Source organism: Artibeus jamaicensis, unplaced genomic scaffold (assembly GCF_021234435.1).
Source record: "Artibeus jamaicensis isolate MK-2021 breed Jamaican fruit bat unplaced genomic scaffold, CSHL_Jam_final contig_482, whole genome shotgun sequence".
Classification (NCBI taxonomy): domain Eukaryota; kingdom Metazoa; phylum Chordata; class Mammalia; order Chiroptera; family Phyllostomidae; genus Artibeus; species Artibeus jamaicensis.
The window spans coordinates 15110070-15125775 of record NW_026521857.1 but is presented as its reverse complement, the minus strand read 5'-3'; the positions used below and the strand labels follow the sequence as shown (position 1 = coordinate 15125775).

At 38.7% G+C, this 15706-nt stretch overlaps 1 protein-coding gene and 1 long non-coding RNA gene across 2 annotated transcripts in view; one reads left to right on the top strand and one right to left on the bottom strand.

Moving 5' to 3' along the window:
• The window catches only part of RPAP2 (RNA polymerase II associated protein 2), a 105755-nt gene extending 95673 nt beyond the window's left edge, over positions 1-10082 (top strand). The window contains exon 13 of the mRNA XM_037162049.2: positions 9805-10082. Coding sequence (XP_037017944.2) covers positions 9805-9824 — 20 coding nt within the window. The 3' untranslated portion in view covers positions 9825-10082. The remainder of the gene's footprint in view (positions 1-9804) is intronic.
• The window catches only part of LOC128627907 (uncharacterized), a 74058-nt gene that overhangs the window by 3313 nt on the left and 55039 nt on the right, over positions 1-15706 (bottom strand). The gene's annotated exons all lie outside the window — the stretch shown is intronic.

The following is a 15706-nucleotide window of genomic DNA, read 5'->3' as shown; positions in this document are numbered from 1 at the left end:
TTGGAATTTAAAAAACCAAGTACAGACCTCAAAATGCCCTTAGCTTGCTAAGGGAGAGAGAACATGGCATCCCTTAGTTCTCAGCCACCCCACTGCCTCCTGTCCGCTCTTGTTGCTCTGTGCCCCATGCTTATTGTTATTCCTCCTGTGTAGGTTTACTGCAGTTAATTCTGGTTCTTGCAATCCAGGAAACTGCCACTATTACCTTCATACTCAAACTTAGACATCCCCCATGTTCCATCTGGTAAGCTTCTTCCCAGGAAATCAGGGAGTAGGATATTTCACCTACTCAACTTCCACCCAACTACTGCAGTAGTTGAGAACATCCTCATCCTACTTCCCTCCTCAAGGAAATCATCCCCAACCCAGCCAATACCCTGTTAATCCCTGTACAGATAAGCAGGTTGAGTTTACAAGTCTGGCCCTGGTGAATCCTGACCCTGCTCCCAGATTCATAGCCCTGCCCTAACTACCCCAAGTCCTTAACTCTTTCAGAACTGCTCCTCAGAATGTACCCCCCATCCTGTTTTAATTGTAACTCATTTCTTCCTCTCCTTGCTGCGTATTTCACATACTCTCAAGTGGTCAAATAATTTTTTTTTAATGTTTTATCAAAGTTGAGTTGGCGTACAATAATGTATTAGTTTCGGGTGTACACTGTAATGACCGAACATTTATATGCCTTCAGATGTAATCACCACACTGTGTCTAGTAGCCATCTGTCACCATGCCAGGTTATTACAGCATCATGACTGTGTTCCCTGTGCTGTATGCTACATCTCCGTAACTTGCGTATTTTAATAATTTTTTAGAAATTTTATTTATTTAGTTTTAGATATAGGGAAAGAGAAGGAGAAATGGAGAGAACCATCCATCAGTTGCCTCACATGCCCCCAGCCTGCAGCTTAGACTCGTGCCCCGACGGGGAGTCAGACTGGCAGCCTTTCGGTTGGCAGGGCAATGCTCACCCTGCGGAGCAACACCAGTCAGGGCCGTGGCTTATTTATTTTATGACTGGAAGTTTGTATCCTATTTCCCTTTTTTTACAAATTCCCCTGCCTTCTCCCCTCTGCCACCATCAGTTCATTCTCCATATCTATGAATCTGGTTTTTTGTTTGTTTGTTCCATTATTTTGCTTTTTAGATTCCACATGTAAGGGAATTCATATAGTATTTGTCTTTTTCTGACTTATTTCACTTAGTGTAATATTTTCCATGCCCATCCATGTTGTTGCAAATGGCAAGACTTCATTTTTTTAATGGCCAAGTAATATTACACTGTGTGTCTATGCCCACCACCTTTATCCATTTCCATTCATCTATCAATTGATACCGAGGTTGCTTCCTTGGCTATTGTAAATAATGCCGTAATGATTATAAGGGCGATTATATCTTTTCAGATTAGTATTTGGGGTTTTTTTTTCCGGATAAATTCCTAAAAGTGAAATTATTGGCTTGTATGGCAGTTCTGTTTCTAGTTTCTTGAGGAATTCCCATACCATGTTTCACAGTACCTGCACTGGTTTACAGGCCCACCAGTAGTGCACGAGGGTCCCCTTTTCTCCACATCCTCTGCAACACTTGTTGACGTTTTGATGACAGTCATTCTGATGGGTGTGAATTGGAATCTCATTGTGGTTTTGATTTGTATTCCCCTGATAATTATTGATGTTGAGCACCTTTTTATATTTCTGCTGGTAATCAGTATGTACTCTTTGGAGTCTATTCAGATATTTTGTTCATATTTTTAATCAGGTTGTTTTTGGGAGGTTTTTTGATGTTGAGTTATATGAGTTCCTTATGTATTTTGAATATTAATTATATTGTACATGTCATTTGTGAGTATCTTCTCCCATTCAGTAAGTTATCTCTCCATTTTGTTGGTTTCCTTCACTGCTCATAAGTTTTTAGTTTGATGAGGTCCTATTTATTTTTGTTTTGTTTCCCTTGACTGAGGAGACATAGCCAAAAAGATATTTTTTGTTGTTGTTTTATTTTTATTTATTTTATTGATTATGCCATTACATTTGTTCTGTTTCTCCCCTTCAATCCCCTCCACCCTGCACACCCCCTCCCCACCATTCCCCCCCCCCCTTTAGTTCATGACCACGTGTCTCAAGTTTTTTAGATTCTGTATTTCCCCTACTATTCTTATCCTCTCCCCTATCTATTTTCTATCTACGGTCTATGCTACTCATTTTCTGTCCCTTCTCCTTCTCCCACTCCCCTGTTGCTAACCCTTCATGTGATCTTCATTTCTATGGTTCTGCTCCTGATCTAGCTGTCCTCTTAGTTTGCTTTTGTTTTAGATGTGGTTGTTAATAACTGTGAGTTTGCTGTCCTTTCACTGTCCATATTTTTTATCTTCTTCTTCTTAGGTAAGTCCCTTTAACGTTTCATATAATAAGGGCGTGGTGATGATGAACTCCTTGAATTTGATCTTATCTGAGAAGCACTTTATCTGCCCTTCCATTCTAAATGAAAGCTTTGCTGGTTAAAGCAATCTTGGATGTAGGCCCTTGCCTTTCATGACTTGGAATACTTCTTTCCAGCCCCTTCTTGCCTGGAAGGTCTCTTGAGAAATCTGCTGACAGTCTGATGGGAACTCCTTTGTAGGTGACTGTCCCCTTATCTCTTGCTGCTTCCAGGATTCTCTCCTTCATTTTAATCTTGGGTAATGTAATGATGATGTGCCTTGGTGTGTTCCTTCTTGGGTCCAACTTCTTTGGGACTCTCTGAGCTTCCTGGATTTCCTGCAAGTCTGTTGCCTTTGCCAGATTGGGGAAGTTCTCCTTTATTATTTGTTCAAATAAGCTTTCCACTGGTGGCTGTTCTTCTTCCCCTTCTGATACCCCTATAATTTGGATGTTGGAATGTTTAAAGATGTCCTGGAGGTTCCTAAGTCTCTCATTTTTTTGAATTCTTGTTTCTTCATTCTTTTCTGTTTGGTCATTTTTTTCTTCTTTCTGGTCCACTCCCTTGATTTGAGTCCCAGTTTCCTTTCCATTACTATTGGTTTCCTGTGCATTTCCCTTCATTTCAATTAGTTTAGCCTTCATTTGTTTCTCTAATTTGTGACTAAAATCAAGCAGTTCTGTGAGCATCCTGATCACCAATGTTTTGAACTGTGCATCTGAAAGTTTGGCTATCTCTTGGTTGCTTAGATTTATGGGCTCTGGGACTTTGAGTTCTTCTTGAGCCGCGTTTGGTCTGTTCACACCTGTTATGCATGAGGGGAGGAGACTTATTTGTTCACCAGGGCGGGGCCACCCAGGTGGCTGGGGTTGTGACGCTGTATGTGGGGGCGGAATCAGAGGTGGGTAATGGCGGTCCCCTCTGCTGCTTCCCACCGCTGGGGGCTGCACAGTCTGTCTCGCTGCTCACTCCTTCGCTGGCTTATCTGCACTCGAATGTGTGACTGCAGTCAGCCTGCTGCCTTGCGCCCCCACTGGGTCTGCCCATTGCACCATCACAACCTCACACCTGGGGATTCGCCAACAGCTGACCGGGCAGTTTGGGTCGGTCTGGCTGAGTTTTCCTGTGCAACCCCGCTCTGCCAGCCACTGGCTCCGCCCCTCTTACTGGTCTAGTTGAAGGGTTCCTTGTTTTGGTAGTTTAATTTTCTGTGTTATGGCTGCATATTCGTTTTATTAAAACTTTGTTGTCTTTAAACTTGGTTGTGTGAGAAGGCACAGCGTCTCCACCTACGCCTCCATCTTGGCGGAAGTCCTATGTATCTGTTTTTGCGCCAGTATTACAATATTTTGGTAATTACAGCTTTGTAATATAGTTTGAAATCAGGGAGTAGGATATTTCAACTGTGTTCTTCTTTCTCAAGATTGTTTTGGCTATTGGGGGTCTTTTATGGTTCCATTTAAATTTTAGGATTATTGTTCTAGTCCTGAAAAAAATGTCATTGCTATTTTGATAGAGACTGCATTGAATCAGTAGATTCCTTTGGGCAGTATGGACATTCTAATGATATTAACCCTTCCAATCCCTGGGAATGGTATATCCTTCAATTTTTTTGTGTGTGTCCTCTTCAATTTCTTCAATATTTTATAGTTTTCAGTGTACAGGTCTTTTACCTCCTTGGTTAATTTTATTCTTTGGTATCTTACTATTCCTGATGCATTTGTACATGAGATTGTTTTTCTTAATTTCTCCTGATTGTTATTAGTCTATAGAAATGTAATAGATTTATGCATACTAATTTTATATCCTACTTTACTCAATTTATTTATTCCAGTAGATTTTTGGTGAGATCATTAGGGTAGCATGTCATCTGCAAACAATGGTAGTTTACTTCTTCCTTTCCAAATGAATGCCTTTTTTTTCTTTTTCTTGACTGGTTGCTATGACTAGAACTTCCAATACTATATTGAATAAAAGTAGTGGGTGTGGGGGTGACTACTTTCTCGAGGTCCCCCCCCCCCGTGCCACATACTGGATCTGTTTGCGGATGGAGGCGTGGGCTATGGCGTTTCTCTGGGGAGAAAAAGGCCTCGAGCACCTTCTTCCATAGCCTTTTATTGGGTTGTGATACACAGGAATACAGGGCAGCAAGGATCAAACAGTAGATAACATTACAAAGAGATCTGAGTCAGTGTCTGTCAGGAAGAGAGTTGCAGAAACTTTGGGAGACATACTCATTTCCTCTCGGACCCTTATCATATGAACGAAAGCACTCTTAGCAGAGCAGATTTCACAGGCTTATCAGCAAGTCTTTGTGGTACCAGATTTTTCCCCAGGGCATGCTCTGGCCAGGCAAGGAGCTGCACCTCTCCCCAACAGGTATTCAGGCTTAAGGGGATTAGAGCCAGGAAGCGCTTCTCCCAGAGAACATGGGGACTCTGGCTTTGACAAAGCTGGGGGGCGAGAGTCCATTGCTCTCTGTTGCAGCCCCCCGAGTCCTTCCATGAAGGCCTCCCAAGTGATCGAGTCTGGCTTAGGTTGCCCCCCACTGTGAGGGGTCTTACCCGTCATTGACTTCCAACCAAGCTTTGGGGGCAGGGAGAGGAACTGAGGCAGCGTTTGCTACCAGAGACAGGCTTTGTCTCCTGTGGCTGGCATTCCAGAGGTTGTCTCTCGCCCTTAGCTACAAGGGGTAGAGATACAATTCCTAAAATCAGGCAGAGTGGTCTACAACAAGTGGGCATCCTTGCCTTGTTCCTGATCTTAGAGAAAAAGTTTTCAGGGTTTTACCATTGAGGATGATGTTAGCTATGGGTGTGTCATATGTAGCCTTTATCATGTTGAGGTATGTTCCCTCTATACCCACTTTGTTGAGAGTTTTAATCATAAATGGATGTTGAGTTTTGTCAAATGCTTTTTTTTGCATCTTCGAAATGATCATATGATTTTTATGTTTGGTTTTGTTGGTGTGGTGTATCATGTTGATTGACTTGGAGATATTGAACCAGCCTTGCACCTCTAGAATAAATCCCACTTTATGGTGTATGATCTTTGTAATGTATTTTGAGTTCAATTTGCTAATATTTTGTTGAGACTTTTTGCATCTATGTTATCAGGTATATTTAGGCCTGAAAATTTTTTTGCAATAGTGTCTTTTTCTGATTTTATTATTAGGGTAATGCTGGCTTCATACAATGAGTTTGGAAGTGTTCCTCTTCAATTTTTTTAGAATAGTTTGAAAAGGATAGGTATTAATTCTCGAAATTTTTTATAGAATTCACCTGTGACACCATCTGGTCCTGGACCTAGTTTGTTGTAAGTTAGCAGTTGGTCTAGTCAGATTTTCTGTTTCTTCCTGGTTCCATCTCAGAAGGACTATATATTTCTAAAAGTTTATCCATTTCTCCTAGGTTCTCCAATTTGTTAACATATATTGTTCATAGTATTCTTTAATGATCTCCTTCGAATTTCTGTAGTATCAGTTGTCACTTCTCCATTCTCATTTCCGATTTTATTTATTTGGTCCCTCTTTTTTTTTCTTGATGAGTCTGGATAAAGGTTTGCCAATTTTGTTTATTTTTTCAAATAACAAGAACTTAGCTTTTTTGGTCTTTTCTTATTTTTCTGGTTCCTTCAGGTGTAATGTTAGGTTATTTATTTGGGATTCTTATTGTTTCTTGAGATAGGTCTGTGTAGCTGTGAGCTTCCCTCTTAGAACTTCTTTTGCTACATCCCATTGATTTTGGAAAGTTGTGTTTTCCATTTGGCTCAAGGTATTTTTTGATTTCCTGTTTGATTTTATTTGGATCACTGGTTGTTGAGTAGCACATTGTTTAGTCTCCCCATGTTTGTGTTTTTTCCAGTTTTACTTTTATGGTTGATTTCTACTGTCACACTGTTGTAGTAGGGAAATAGGCTTGCATTGGTCTTTTTTTTTCCACTTTTTTTTTATTTAGTTACTTTTCAAATAGTTTTCTGTTTATTTCTCCCATCCCAGCCTACCCCGCCCTGTGTTCCCCACCTCCCTCCCTGGTCTGTTTTCTTGAATTTATTGATACTTGCTTTGTGGCCTAATATGTGATAAGTCTTGGAAGTTGTTCTGTGTACATTTGAAAAGCATGTATATTGTGCGTTTGGGGGGGTGAAATGTTCTAGAAATATCTGTTTACATAGATCTGATCTAATGTGATGTTTTCTTATTGAATTTCTGTCTGAGTGACATACCATTGATATAAGTGGGATGTTCAAGTCCCCACCTACTGTTGTATCACTGTCCATTTCTCCCTTTATATCTGTTATAGTTGCTTTATGTATTTAGGTGCTCCTATGTTGGGTGCATAGATGTCTACAATTTTTTCTGTCCTGTTGTTGGAATGGCCCTTCATATAATGCTCTCATTTGTTTCTTTTTACAGTCTTTGTTTTAAACTATTGTGTCTCATGAGTATCGCTACCCCAGCTTTCTTTTCATTTCTATTTGCATGGAATGTCTTTGTCCACCCATTCACTTTAAGTCTCTAGGTGTCTTTCAATTTGAAGTCAGTCTCTTATAGCAGCATATAGTTAGGTTTGTTTGTTTTTTTATCCTTTTAGCCACTCTAGTTATACTGATAACATTCTTCTCAAAACTAGTTCAGTCTTTTGATTGGAGCAATTAGTCCATTGGAGCAATTAGTCCACTTATGTTTAAAGTAATTATAGATTGGTATGTACTTGTTGTTTTGTTTGTTTCTGTAGTTCTTTTCTTGATCTCTTCCCTTGTAGCTTGCTGTCTTTTTAGCATTTTGTTTACACACAGAAAAGAGTAAGAAACCTAGTTTTTTGGTTTGTGGTTACTATGAGGTTCATATATCCACCTATAACAGTCTGTTTTAAACTGATAAGTATTTATGTTCAAATGCATTAAAAATTTTTATTTTTTTATGTTGTTTTTCAGTTACAGTTGTCCCCCTCAATTTTTCTCCCATTGCTGTCTCATGCTCCATCCAACCCCTGGTCCCGAAGACAGTCTTCACCCCATTGTCTTGGTCCCTGGGTCCTTTGTACGTGTTCCCCTTCTTCCCCTGTGAGACCTCCTCCCACCTCTCCTCTGGTCCCTGTCAGTTTGTTCTTTAATTCCATGTCTGTGGTTCTTTTGCTTGTTTGTTGATTATGATATCATATGGTATTTGTCTTTCACTGCTTGGCTTATTACACTTAGCATAACACTCTCCAGTTCCATCCATGCTGTTGTAAAGGGTGGGAGTTCCTTCTTTCTTTCTGCTGCATAGAATTCCATTGTATAAATGTACCACAGTTTTTTGATCCATTCATTTACTAATGGGCACTGAGGCTGCTTCCAGCACTTAGCTATTGTAAATAATGCTGCTATGAACATAGAGGTGCATAGAGTCTGCTGAATTGGTGTTTCGGGATTCTTAGGGTATAATCCCAGCAGTGGAATTGCTAGATCAAAAGGCAGTTCCATCTTTAGTTTTCTGAGGAACTTCCATACTGTTTTCCACAGTGGCTGCACCAGTCCTCATTCCCACCAGCAGTGCACTAGGGTTCCCTTCTCTACAACCTCACCAGCACTTGTTATCTGTTAATTTATGATGGCCATTCTGACTGGTGTGAATTGGTATCATTGTGGTTTTAATTTGCATCTCTCTGATGGCTAGTGATGCTGAGCATCCTTTCATATGTCTCTGGGCCCTCTCTCTTCCTTGGAGAAATGTCTGTTCAAGTTCTGTGCCCACTTTTTAAATTGGATTGTTTGTCTTCCTGGTATGGAGTCGTGTGAAAGTACAACATTTTTATTCTCCCCCATGCTCTATGTTTATGATGTCGTGTTTTAAATCTTTGTTTTGTGTATTCCTTATTTATTATAGTTAACTTTGCTATTTTTGTCTTCCTACTGGCTTTTTAAATGGCTGGTTTGGTGTGTCTTATATTTTTATTTTTGCCTGTGAATTTTTTTCTTGTTATGGCCTTTGTTTTCTGCTTAAAGAAAGTCCTTTAACACTTATAGCTGGGTTAATAGTAATGAATTCCATTCATTTTTGCTTGTCTGGGAAACTACCCCTCAATTCTGAATTAGCACCTTGCTGGGAATAGTGTTCTAGGTTGTAGTTTACTTCTTTCAACACTTTAAATATATTATGCCACTCTCTTCTGGCCTGTAAAATTTCTTCTGAGAGGAATTCTTAGTGAATGAGGTCTTATTACCTTATTTTTCATACAAAGAATAGAGATGGTTGTGAGTAGGTGGATGGATTTCTTTTTCTGTTTGCATGAGCTTTTTAAGGTGTAAGTTCATTTGAATATAAAGATTTTAATGTTTAATAACCTTTTCAAGATTAAATTACTACTAGCTAGTATATGAATATGCTTTCAGTTGCTAATAGCAGGAAAAAAATCCAGCTCAAACTATTTTTTCTTGTGATATATTAGTCATCTTTTGTTACTTAACAAGTTACTCGAAAACTCAGTGGCTTAAAACAACAGGCATTTATCTCATTTTTTTCTGAGTCAGGAATCTAGATGTAGTCGAGCTTAGGGCCTCTGGCTCCGAGTCCCTCATGAGGTTGCAGTTAAGCTATCTGCCACGGCTATGATGTCATCTAAAGGCCCAACTGGCAGAAGATCCCATTCTCCAAGCTCATTCATGTGGTTGTTGATGGTTTTAGTTCCTGCAGGTTGTTGAACTCAAGGCATTTTCTAGAGACCTCTTACAGCTCCTTGCTATGGGTCTCTCCATAGTGCACCCCACAACTTGGCATGTGCCTTCCCTCAGAGTGAGCAAGTGAGACAGTACCCGAGATGGAAACACACTCTTTGTAACTAATCTCAAAAGTGACATCCCATCACTTTTACTACATTGCATGACTAGTTACAAATTAATCACTAGGTCTAGCCCGGACTTACGATGCAAGGATTGTATAAGGGCATGAATACCAAGAGTCAAAGATCATTAGGTGCCATCTTAGAAGCTGTCCACTGTAGGTCCCAGCTTTATACATGGTGGGGCAAAAGTAGGTTTACAGTTGTTCATATGGAAAATAATGCAGTATTTAATAAGTAATACAAGAATAAACTCGTTTTGCATAATCACAGCTGTAAACCTGCTTTTGCCTCACTATAATATAGCATATGACACTGTCCAAGTGAGAATCTTGAACTTCACACTAATTCAGGGCACCCCTGAACCAATCCACATGGCTACGGGAATGCTGTGAGCTGACCCATCAAAGCCTACCCCTCAAGCTGTATATGAACAGGGGTCCGTTTCATCCAAACCATTATTGCTACATAGGAAAAATTGACTGTATATTGGGAAGAGTCAGTATTTCCAAAAGCTGGTAAAGTACTTTAGGTGCTTATTCAGACTGTTCTTTTTTTTACTTCACAGGTATAATCCATGAAGAATGAATAGAAAATGAATTTCTATACACCATTTCTGGAACTCTAGCCACAATAATTGTCTGTTGGTGACTGACAACTAGCTTTATTCTGAGCAAAACGTCTACCTTCATAGATGTCAACTCCCTGCCTCCTAGTCCCTAACTGTACAGTGACCTCCCAGATAGAGGAGAATCATTATTCCAACAAGGATAACCAAGTCCTTGTATCCCTGGCTATAAGACATAGTATTTTTATTTGAAAATAAAAATTGAAGTCTTAAATGAATATTCAAGAAAATATGATGGCCTTTTATTTTTTTTCTACATGATTCCAGCTATCAGATCACTTGACAAAAATTTTTTTAAAGTCCTATTTTGTCATCATACTCTAAACTCTAGATTCTGAAGAAATAGTAAAGAGGTCAATAAATGCAATCAAAGTTGAAGCCCTGTGGAAATCTAGTCATTCTTTTAAAGAAGCTGACTGTAGTGTATTGTGTTTAATCTCACAAGTCCAAAACAGGAGTTTCCCAGAACTTTCTGGACTCAAGGAAATTTTTTTTAAAAAGAAGACTCTAGAATTTACACAGCTTTTTCAACATGTATTTTGAAGCATGCAAGTTAGCAGGCCCCTGTAGATGATTAAGGGGGCCTCAGACAATTTGGTCAGCTTTATTGCAGGGACAAAAACAATCAGATCTATACTCTTGGACACGGGAAGAAATGATAGCTACTAAAAGGCCAGCCACAGAAAAAGGCCAGAATGCAGCCTGGTACAGTGAGCAACTCAACAAACAGGAATCCAAAAGCTCTGTAAGGTCACAGGCTACAACATCACTATACAAAAATCAATTGTGGTTTTGTATACTAGCAAGGAAAAGCCCAAAAATGAAATAAAGAAAACAGTTTCATCCACAATACCACCAAAATTAAATACTTAAGAAGAAATTTAACAAAGGAAGTATAAGACTTGCACAATGAAAACTGTAAATACAGTAGAGAAATTAAAGATAGAGCTATTCCATGTTCATGAATTAGGTCAATCTTAAGATAGCAGTTGTCCCCAAAATGATCTATAGATTGATACAAACCCTGTCAAAACCCCAGCAAATTTTTGAAAAATTGGCAAGATGATTCTAGAATTTCTAGGAATTTGCAAAGGATCCAGAATAGCTAAAACAGTTCTAAAAATGAACAGTTCCTGATTTCAAAAACTTATACACAGCGACAGTAATCAAGACACTGTGACAGTGATATAAATACAGACAAAGATCAGTGGCACAAAATCAGTCTAGAAGCCTTCATATTTATGGTCAATTGATTTTTTTTCCTAAGGTGCTGGGACTTTGGATATCAGATTCGAAATAGATGAATGTAGACCCTTAGCACCTACCATGTGCAAAAATAAATTCAAAGTGGATCAGAAACCTAAATATAAGAGCTGAAACTATAAAACTTTTAGAGCAGGAAAAAACCTACATGGCCTTGGTTTAGGAAAAGAGTTCTAGATAAGATCCCAAAAGTGCAATTCATAAAGGAAACTAAGTTGGACTTTATCAAAATTTAAAACTTGTACACTTAAAAAAATCATTCAGAAAATGATAAACCACAGACCGAGAAAAATATTTTCAAATCATATTTTATGAAAAGACAAGTCCAGAATATGCACATATTAAGAATTCTTAAAAGACAACTCAATTTTTTAAATGCCAAAATTTGAATAGACGTTTCAGCAAAGAAGATAACAAGTGGATTAGCATATGTAAAGATCCTCACCATCACTAGTCATTAGGGAATGCAAGTTAAAACCAAAATTAGATACCTCTTCACACCCACTAGGATGAATATAATAAAAGGACAAATAGTGTTGGTGAGATGTGGAGAAATTGGAGCCTTAACGCATTGCTGGTGGGAATATAAAATGGTGCAGCCACTTTGGAAAACAGTGGGGGTTTCCTAAGTTAAATATAAGTTTACCACATGATCTAGAATTTCCACTTGACTCAATCTGATTTAAGTGAATTCAGTGAATTAATGGGATACAAAATCAGCATTCAGAGAGATTGATGGCATTCTTGTACACCAACAATGAATTATCAGAAACTTAACATCCCATTTACTATAGCAACAAGAAAATGAAGTACCGAGGAATAAAATTAACTAAGGAGGTAAAAGACTTGTACTTGGAAAACTATAGAACACTGAAGAGAGAAATTAAGGAAGATACAAAAAATTGGGGGAGTATACTCTGTTCATGGGTTGGAATAATTAACATGATTAATATGCCCATACCACACAAAGCAATCAATAGATTTAATGCAATCCCTATTAAAATACCAATGGCAGATTTCACAGATCTAGAACAAATACTCCCAAAATTTATATGGAGCCAAAAAAGACCCCAAATAGCTTCAGCAATCCTGAGAAAGAAGAATGAAGTTGGAGGAATCACAATACCTGATATTAAACTACTACAAGACCACTGTAATCAAGACCATCAGGGAGTGACATAGGAACAGACACATAGATCAATGGAACACGAGCATACAATGGAGTAAAAACAGTCTCTGATAAATGGAACTGGGAGATCTGAACTGGCATGTGCAAAAAAATGAAACTAGACCACCAACTTTCACACCATACACCAGAATAAACAAAATGGATAAAAGACATGAATGTAAGTTGTGATATCATAAAAATCCTACCAGAAAACAAAGGCAGTAAAATTTCAGACACCCCATGTAGCAATATTTTTGCCGATAATATATCCTAGCAAGGCTGTGCAACCTTTTGGTGTCTCTGGGCCACACTGGAAGAAGACGAGTTGTCTTGGACCACACATTAAATACATTGTGACCTGTAATCACAAAACAATCTCAATGTTTTAAGTAAATTTATGATTTTGTGTTTGGCTGCATTCATAGACATCCTGAGCCACATGTGACCTGTGGCCCACAGGTTGGGCACCCCTATCTAGGGCAAGGGAAATAAAGAAAAAAATAAACGAATGGAACTACATCAAATTAAGAAGTTTCTGGACAGAAACCATCATCAAAATGAAAAAGGAGCCAACTGTACGGAAGAACATTTGCCAGTGATACATGGGACAAGGGTTTAATCTCCAAAGTATATAAGTAACTCATATGACTCAACACCAGGAAGACAACCCAATTAAAAAATGGGCAAAAGACTTGGATACATATTTCTCCAAGGGGGACATACAGAGGGCCCATAGGCATATGAAAGGATGTTCAACATCACTAACCATCAGAGAGATGCAAATTAAAACCACAGTGAGTTATCACCTCACCTGTCAGAATGGCTCTCATTAATAAATCAACAAACAAGCGCTAAGAAGGATGTGGAGAAAGGGGAACCCTCGTGCACTGTTCGTCAGAATGCAGACAGATGAAGCCACTGTGAAAAACAGTATGGAGTTTCCTCAAAAAACTAAAAATGGAAAACAAATTGCCTTCTGATCCAGCAATTCCACTGCTGGGAATACACTCCAAGAATCCTGAAACACCAATTCAGTGGAACCTGTGCACTGTTATGTTCACAGTAGTGCTATTTACAATAGCTTAGAGTTGTAAACAGCCCAAGTGCCCATCAGGAAATGAGTGGATTAAAAAACTGGTACATTTACACAATGGAATACTATGCAGCAGAAAGAAGGAAGTCCTACCTTTTGTGACACCATGGGTGGAACTAGAGACTTATTATCCTAAGTGAAATAAGCCAGGCAGTGAAAGACAAATACCATATGACCTCATAACTGAAATCTAAGGAACAAAATTAACTAACGAGAGAAAATAGAACCAGAGACATAGAAACATGGAATAGACTGATAGCTGTAGGTGGGAATAGGGGGAAAATGGTGGAAGGAAGGGGAAGGGACTTGTCAAAGCACATGTATCAATGATTCATGGGCAAAGGAAAGGCTGTTTACTGTGAGTAAGAGGCGTGGGCTGGGTAGAGAAGGGACAACTGGAAAAAAATTGGGACAACTGTAGTAGAATAAATAATAAATTTCACTTGGTGTTCCATCCCAAAAGAAATGAAAACATGTTCACAAATGCAGGCAGATGTTCATAGCAGCATTGTCCACATTAGGGAAACAACCCAAATGACTGGCGACCGGTCCATGGGTAAAGAAAAACCCATGCAGTGGAGTGCTGACACATGCTGTAACAGATAGACCTCAGGAACATTATGCTAAGTGCAATAAGTCTAACACAATAAACCGTATGAGGTATGATTCCATTTTATAAACTATCAGAGAAGGGAAATCCCTAAAACATACCAGATTGGTGGTTGCATGAGCGGGGGTGGGGACAGGGATTGTCTGCTGATGGGCACAAGGTGTCTCCCTGAGGTGATGAAATGTTCTAAAACAAAATTGTGATTTTGGTACAACTTAGTAAACTTTTTAAATGATTGATGCACTTAAAACAGGTGCATTTTATGTATCTAGATTGTCTTAATACAGTTGCTAAAAATTATAAGTGATGTCCATACTACCTTAAATAATCTACAGCTTCAATATAATTTCTGTCAAAGTTCCAATGGCACTTGTCACAGGAATAGAATAAACAATCCTAAAATTTGTATGGAACCACAAAAAGACCCCAAATGACCAAAGCAATCTTGAGAGAGAAGAAGAGAGCCAGAGGCATCATGCTCCCTGATTTCAAACTATATTAGAGCTGTAGTAATCAAAACAGTACATTATAGGCATAAAAAAAACCAGACACAGATCAACGGAATAGAATACAGAACCCAGAAGTAAACCCACACATATATGGTCAATTTATAACATAAGAACCAGAATATACAATGGGGAAAGGATAGTTTCTTGAATAAATGACATTGGAGAAACTGGGCAGCCACATGCAAAAAAGATGAAACAAACTCTTCAACCATACACGAGTTAAAATATATTAAAGTCTTGTACGTAAGAGTTTCAGAACATCAAAGGAAATCAACACAATAAAAAGGCAACTATGGAGTGGGAAAAGGTATTTGCAAATCATCTATCTGACAAGTGATTAATATCCAAAATATATAAAGAAATATAACTCAACAGCTAAAAGAACAATCCAATTAAAAAGTAGGCAGATAATCTGAATACACATTTTTTCAAAGACATACAAATGGCCAAGAGGTACATGAAAAGATGCTCAACATCATTATTAGGGAAGTGCTAATCAAAACCACAATGAGATATTATCTCACAACTATTAGAATGGCTATTATCAAAAAAGACAGGAAATAAGTTTTGGAAAGGAAGTAGAAAAAAGGGAACTCTTGTATACTCTTGGTGGGGTTGTAAATTGGTACAGCAATTACAGAAAACAGTATGGAACTTCCTCAAAAAATTAAAAATAGCCCTGAGCGGTGTGGCTCAGTTGGTTGGGTATCATTTCACAGAGGGAAATGTCGCCAGTTCAATCCTGGTCAGGCCATATGCCTTGGTTGCAGGTTCAGTCACTGGTCAAGGCATGTACAACAGGCAACCGATCAATGTTTCCCTCACTATAGGGAACTGATCCACATAGAATGGCAAATGTAGCCCAGCCCTATTAGAAAACCGATAGGCATGAGTTGACTTAACCCATGAATTGGCTTTCCCATGGGAAATCAGGCCTGCACTATATGTAATCTGCTTTGAGGCTTGCTTTTGCTAAAACTCCCTCACCCTGAATTGAAGCTATAAATGCTTACTGTACATCTTTAACTTCCTGAAGTCTGTGCTAATTCTCCCAAGGACAGAGTGTAACCAGACCAATCACTCTTATTGTTCCCTTGCATTTGCAACATTTTTTTCTTGTTCATCTGTAAGAAGTAATCAGTAACATCCTTTCCTTTGTTACCTGTAAAAAGAAATCACCTAAAGCAAACCTGAGCATA